This window comes from Amphiura filiformis, unplaced genomic scaffold (assembly GCF_039555335.1).
Source record: "Amphiura filiformis unplaced genomic scaffold, Afil_fr2py scaffold_596, whole genome shotgun sequence".
NCBI classification, from domain to species: domain Eukaryota; kingdom Metazoa; phylum Echinodermata; class Ophiuroidea; order Amphilepidida; family Amphiuridae; genus Amphiura; species Amphiura filiformis.
This window is the reverse complement of record NW_027306060.1, coordinates 146,377-153,991: the sequence shown is the minus strand read 5'-3', so window position 1 is coordinate 153,991 and position 7,615 is coordinate 146,377. Positions and strand designations below refer to the sequence as shown.

The 7,615-nt window shown below is 34.8% G+C and overlaps 1 protein-coding gene across 1 annotated transcript in view; it reads right to left on the bottom strand.

The window, feature by feature from the left end:
- Positions 1–812: 812 nt before the first annotated feature.
- Positions 813–7,615, bottom strand: part of LOC140145722 (uncharacterized) — a 28,751-nt gene continuing 21,948 nt past the window's right edge. Inside the window, exons 12-13 of the mRNA XM_072167404.1 lie at positions 6,048–6,105; positions 813–3,508 (exon numbers count right to left, since the gene is read on the bottom strand). Coding sequence (XP_072023505.1) covers positions 3,455–3,508; positions 6,048–6,105 — 112 coding nt within the window. The 3' untranslated portion in view covers positions 813–3,454. The remainder of the gene's footprint in view (positions 3,509–6,047; positions 6,106–7,615) is intronic.

The following is a 7,615-nucleotide window of genomic DNA, read 5'->3' as shown; positions in this document are numbered from 1 at the left end:
CCCAACAAAGAGCGAATTAGGAAAAGCTAGCAAAATTATGTTAGACCAAATCAATGCAAAGATCAGGACAAATTCTAACGTTAAACAATGGCGTAGCACATCTGCTGTACTAGATTGGTTCAGCGACTTAAACGAGAAAACAGAACCTACATTTCTCGTCTTCGACGTAGTGGAATTCTATCCATCGATATCAGAAAAACTACTCATGGACGCCTTGGATTGGGCCAAGCCTTTTGGAAGTATTTCGGACTTAGAGCACCATCATACATGCAAGAAAGACACTCTTATTCGACGAATTTGAAAGACTGTGGATTAAAAAGGAAATGATAATGCATTCGGCGTCGCAATGGTGCATACGATGGCGCCGAAATTTGCGAGTTAGTAGGTTTGTTTATCCCATATGATCTTGAAGCGCACCATGGAGCAGAAAGCATGGAATTATTTCGGGATGATGGATTAGCAGTTCTCAGAACATGTACTGGAAGCGATACAAACCGCATGAGCAAGAAAATCACAGAAATATTCAAGTCATAGAGCCTGAGAATATCAGTTGAAACAAACCAATACTTAGAGAGTTACACTTGTTGATGGTCATCTACTGCAGATTATAGCGTGAATATGCTGTGAGGTCTCGTAATAGGAATTTGAAACTTTTGCAATAACTTCATCAATATTATCAATTACATTTTTGCTGTGTTCTTTTTTATATATTTTTCCAAGGAAAACAACAATGTGATTACGCCTCATTATATTAATGTTATTATGTTATATTGTTATAAAAATCACAATATAAACTTATAGTAAGTCTTGGTTTTAATAACATGACTAAAAATTACCGTATATAGAGGCACCATTTTCAAACACTATCAGGTAACTGTGATATCATCATGGCCATGATTATGCATGGAGGAGTGGTCTATCAACAATGTCAATAAATTACATGGACTTACTGCATATCATTGCGACAATGTATGCACTGGGCTTTCCCAAACATTGAAATGAAAGCTGTTGATTGGCTATCGTCTTGTCAGCATGTCAAACTTTTACTGTTAACAATGGCCAGTCCAAGTATTGGAAGGACTGCGGAGAACAGTCATCAACGCTTGCAAGATACCCTCTCAAGGAGATTGGTGAGGGGCAAGTACACTGAGAGTAATATACACTATTACGCACATGGACCATCAGCATCCACCGCCTTGTCATGTGAAGTTCACAAGTATTAGTAGTAAGCAGTAAACAAAGATAGTGTGAAATTGCTTCCAAATGGTAACAATTGGATGTGGTCAAGAATTTTCAATAAAAAGGGTGCCTAAAAAAAGTGGTAAGGTAAAATAAAAAGGGTGGGGTATGACCCCCACTGCCAAATATTGTACCTCTTGGAGGTATAATAAAGTTAGACTCATGAAGGACCATACTGTCATCAAGCTTATGTACTACAGAGACAAAATATAGACATAGATAGACGCTCTAAAAGATGCAAAAATCAAGCATCATTACCATGATGCCAGGTACTTGGTTCTTAACCATTTCTCAATTTCATAACAAAAGGCTTTTTTTGTATTTTGTTAAAAAAGGGAAGAAAAGGAAATAAAATAAAAAAGAATACAATAAAGATGATGAAATCTCCTCATTATAACATCTCATATTTGTATTTTGGATCAAGCCCCGATTGTACCTGTTGAATGGTTGATTTAAATGCTTGCTGTTCTCTACCTTAATACAAGAGATTTATTACATGCATTATTGCAAATAAACAGATAAATTTGGCATTTATTCGTCAGCTTCATTCCATAGTGGCATCAGGTGATTTTTGGTAATTTACAGGCATGAGAATGATCATCCATGAAAAAACCTGAAGTGTTTGAAAAAAGCCTGAAAAAGTGTGTGAAATTGGGCTAAAAAGGCCAAAAACGGGCTGAAATTAAAAGAAAGTGCCGAAATTTTGACAACAAAAAAGCCTGAATTCAGGCTTAAACCTGAAAATTCTCATGCCTGAATTTAAAAAAAAAATTGGCACCCATGTATTTAATGGTGTTCTCTATTACCTAATTAATTAATAATTAATTAAATCTGGTGTATGGTTACAAAATGAAATTGAATGGAAGTGGAAGAAGGTCATACTGGTGTATCACCTTGTGGCATGAAGCCAACATCCCTATGGCATTACACAGGGGCCGAGGTTGCGTAAGGTGTGCTTTCCATTCTAACATACCGGTACTTATTGTTTTAAATTTGCCAGTAAATAATGTCTTTTTTTCTTTTGAAAGTTATATAAGGATAAAATCTTTTTATTTTACTACAAAAATTTTATACCAATACAAAATATAATGAATGTCTCAATTTTATATTGGCATTTCTTCATACCTGATATGCTTGAAAAGTTGCTTAATTACGGTGCCCACCTTATGCCACTATGGAATGAAGCCAAGAAAGTCTGCTTCCACCTAGCATTTCAGCTGAACAAATAATTTGTTCTCATTTAGTGTACATGAAGTGCTGCCACCATATATATATGCAATTCTCTTTCACATATTGTTCACCTTTCTTCTTGAATAGAAGTCTGGGCTTCAACCCTGACTGAACTTGTGAATATGTTGGGTTTCAGTTAAGAATGTTATAATTGAAATCTATTTTGTTGTCAAAATATACTCCTGCGAACATAATGCTTTCCAACAAAATGGGTTTCAGTTAAGAATGTTATAATTGAAATCTATTTTGTTGTCAAAATATACTCCTGCGAATATAATGCTTTCCAACAAAATGCAAACACTGCTGAAAATTGATTCCACAATTCTTAATAAATAGTATGTACACAAAAATGTGGGTACATGATTGGTCAGTGGCGTAGCGTCATAGGGGCACATAAAATTTGACAAATTTCATAGTAAAATTAGCTCGTAACTTCACGGCCTTCAGTTTCCTATCCGCACACAAATGCCATGAACATGGCTTTATTAGAAAATACTGGGCAACGGTGAAGCAAAATACGTAAAAGAGTCTCTTTCCCAACCGGGTATCTACTGCTTACGATACTCGCATGATCATGATGGTAAACAAAATTAAATGGTGATTGCTTCAGTCACAATTCCGGTCATTTTACAGCATCAAATGTACTCAAAATATGCATTGATGTACCAGATATGGTTTTTTTTAAGTCTTATCGTTACCTGTGGAAAAGTAGGAAGTGCAAATTTTATATTTTTTTTGTGTGTACTCTTTTTCTTCAATTGCTTCCAGCTCAGACTTTGTATCGGACATGGTAGTGGAAATTGAAGACCGAGTGTTTTGGGCTATTATCATAGTGAAATGACAAAAAAAAACACAGCGCCCTCAATCAGTTCCCGTGACCCAATTGGATGACGCACGCTACGCCACTGTGATTGGCACCTGCTTGAGTAGTGATGAAAACAAACTTTGAGGTAATTGTTAAATGCCAGCTGCAATCCTGCTTCCTTCATGTTGACATGTGAGCTGTCAGTGCAAAGAACTGTTCCTCCTGAGAATCCGCCTGGAAACAAAATATAAACAATTAACAAATCAGAATCAATCAATTATTTGATCAGTCACATGTTTGAAATGAGCAATAACATTATGAGTGAGTGAATCATCAACATCAGAGATGACTAAAAAGGCTCATCGGTGCAGCAAAACTCCATCTCCATGAAATGCTGTATATACAGTCTAACCTTTTTCCTACGACCCTCTCTGTTATCCACATGTGTGATCGGCGTAGGAAAACAATTTCAAGGATTTGAGACCTTCATTGAATGGTGTGAAGCATTAAGAGGACACATTGATGTTGCAAACAGCATTCAAATACCACCTTTCAGTGTTATTGAGGTATATTTTGTTGCTGCAAATTCAAGCATTTTCAGACATTCAATACAGAATTACATATCATTCACTTATCCAGATTTTTTAGTTATCCAGCCAATGGGCTATTCCATTTAAAAATCCACACTACCCCTGTGGAAGATTTTAGAAATACTTCAAAAGGGGTAGTATGAATTTAAAATGGAATGAAGACATTAGGCAGCTCCATTTGCATTGTATGCACCTTCTGAGAAAGATTCAACTTGAATCTTCCACTGAGGGAGGGTGAGTTTCAAATGGAGCTGCTAAAGGGTTCATTCTATTTAAAATCCATATACTCCCTGTGGAAGATATTTCCAAAATCTTCCACAGAGGTAGTGTGGATTTCAACTGGAATAGCCCAATGCTTGGTTCCATTATGGCTGGATAAAACATTACACAAGGGAGCTAATGGAAAAGAGCCCTTGACTTGGTTGTTGGAGCCACATGAAAGGTTACTGGTCATGTTTTTTATACTGGGACCCTAAAAAAGGTGGTGCTGTCACATTTTGCTAAATCATTTTGTCTACTTATTCCTATATTTTTGCTAAAATTCATCATGAACAAATGGTTTTGGTCTTATTTTGAAGATAAATTATTAATCTAATGAATTAATAACAAATACAATTAAACAAATGTATTAATTAATTACAACAGCTTAATTAAGTTAATTAGTCAGGGGTGGTGCCGGAAGTGGAGGAGCCGGAGCGGAGGAGCTCTGTGTAATTCCAATGGGAAGTTGATGTTCATTAATAAAATTTATGCACTTTGTTGCCTAGTAGAAGTAAAAATGCATTTTGCATAATGTTAATCTTATTTTTTAACTTTCTATAACTATAATTGCCTAGTTAATCTTAATGAACTTAGTAATTAAGGATTTAACAAGCTTTTAATTAATGCAGTGGAATGTGGGTCATACAATACAATGGGCTGTAATTTTGCATGCATGCATATGAAATAAATTTCAATATTGTTTTATCTTTGAAATATGAAATAAATCTTCTAAAAGGAGATTATTACAGTCAAAGGATTTAATCTGATGACATATTGATCTCTGGTTATTGTTAAATAGTTTATTGATGTAGGCTAATTGTACATGTATTGTACATGTACCTTTGTTACTAATTATTCACTGAATATTGATTTTTGGAACACCCTACAGGAATTGGATATTTAAATTTGATATTATAGCAATTCTGTAAACTATTTTGAATATATCTTCCAAATTTAATGGCACTTAGGGAAATTTTACATAAATTAAAAATTAATTTACAACTTTTTTCTCACCCTGTATAACACAATGGGCTTAACAAATATAGTGCAAACTATACATTTAATGAAAGGACTAACTGTGTACATTCCAAATATCAAGTTCATTTTCCAATTTAATATACTATGTAGAAATATTGGAGCTGTAAAGAAATTGAATTTTTTCGGTATTTTTCAATGGAATCACCCTGTATATTTTTTTTGGTACACCCTGTATATCCATTCAAACTTTACAGATTTGCAATCATGACAATATATGCTTTCTAAAAATGTATACTTTTACTAGTTTGGGTGAAAACTTTTTGAAATATAATCAGAAATACAAAAAAGGAGTTGATTTTTGACAAATTGCAAGATGTGACACAATTGGGTCCCACCTCAAAAAACATGACCTACTAGCAAAAAATTTGCTACACAATGATAGGGTGTCCCAAAAGTCTCTTTACCATTGTGAGCCTGTAGCAAGTATTCTTGTAAGGAAAATCCAAATACATATTCTGATACCAAACTTGACATAATTTTCTTCTTCACTGAAAGCATTAACACCATTTCAAATATTGGGTATTTCATTGAGTTCATTTGCAGCTCAAAGTCTCCTTTTTAAAACAAGGATATCAACTTTCACATATTCAAGTCAAGAATGTTTGCCGGTGATGTTTACCAACTTTGAATATTTGACTTTGGATTTCAAAAAACTGAACATGAAAGTGCAACTTATGATTTTGTTACCTCCTTGGGTTTTAGATCACCGTTTCTTTAATTAATTCTCAACCAATTTCAACAACTGAGGTCTTAAATCAGAGCTAAAGGGTACAGGAATTGGATGCTTGTTTTAATGTTGACATATTTGTCTTAGTTTGAGATATACAGGAGTGAACATAACAGGTGCCTTAATTCTTTTGTGCACTATAGTGATTGATACCTACATGTTTATCCGGTGTTTTCCATGGTTGGCTGGATTCACTCACATGTAAATTACTTTGCCTGTGACAAGACAAAAATAAAATGCAAAGATTATTAGTGGGAATTGCCTATAATGGTAGAAAAAGGAATGTTTCAAGATCACCTGTCTTGGAGGTGCATGCTCAGCTTGTTACTTATTATCAACTCCCCCATGCCCCAGTTTGAACAACTTACCCGGATGATACTCTAATATTGAGTGTGAAAAGCACCAACATTAATTTTCTGTACTCTCAGATTGAGTGTGAAAAATGCAAACATTACTTTTCTGTATTCTCAGATTGAGAGTGAAAAGCGCAAACATTACTTTTCTGTACTCCTCTCAGATTGAGTGTGAAAAGTGCAAACATTACTTTTCTGTATTCTCAGATTGAGTGTGAAAAGCGCAAACATTACTTTTCTGTACTCTCAGATTGAGTGTGAAAAGTGCAAACATTACTTTGCTGTATTCTCAGATTGAGTGTGAAAAGCGCAAACATTACTTTGCTGTACTCTCAGATTGAGTGTGAAAAGTGCAAACATTACTTTTCTGTACTCTCAGATTGAGTGTGAAAAGTACAAACATTACTTTTCTGTACTCTCAGATTGAGAGTGAAAAGTACAAACATTACTTTTCTGTACTCTCAGATTGAGTGTGAAAAGCGCAAACATTACTTTTCTGTACTCTCAGATTGAGTGTGAAAAGTGCAAACATTACTTTTCTGTACTCTCAGATTGAGTGTGAAAAGCGCAAACATTACTTTTCTGTACTCTCAGATTGAGTGTGAAAAGCGCAAACATTACTTTTCTGTACTCTCAGATTGAGTGTGAAAAGTGCAAACATTACTTTTCTGTACTCTCAGATTGAGTGTGAAAAGCGCAAACATTACTTTTCTGTACTCTCAGATTGAGTGTGAAAAGTGCAAACATTACTTTTCTGTACTCTCAGATTGAGTGTGAAAAGCGCAAACATTACTTTTCTGTACTCTCAGATTGAGTGCAAAAAGCGTAAACATTAATTTGCTGTACTCTCAGATTGAGTGCGAAAAGTGCAAACATTACTTTTCTGTACTCTCAGATTGAGTGTGAAAAGTGCAAACATTACTTTTCTGTACTCTCAGATTGAGAGTGAAAAGTACAAACATTACTTTTCTGTACTCTCAGATTGAGTGTGAAAAGCGCAAACATTATTTTTCTGTACTCTCAGATTGAGTGTGAAAAGTGCAAACATTACTTTTCTGTACTCTCAGATTGAGTGTGAAAAGCGCAAACATTACTTTGCTGTACTCTCAGATTGAGTGCAAAAAGCGTAAACATTAATTTGCTGTACTCTCAGATTGAGTGTGAAAAGTGCAAACATTACTTTTCTGTATTCTCAGATTGAGTGTGAAAAGTGCAAACATTACTTTTCTGTACTCTCAGATTGAGAGGGAAAAGCACAAACATTAATTTTCCATTGTTAACACGATTCTTTTTATGCGAATCCAATATAAATGAAGGTGATAAACTCATAGTGACGTTTCACCACTACCCTAGTGGTTTCATCAGACTGGCA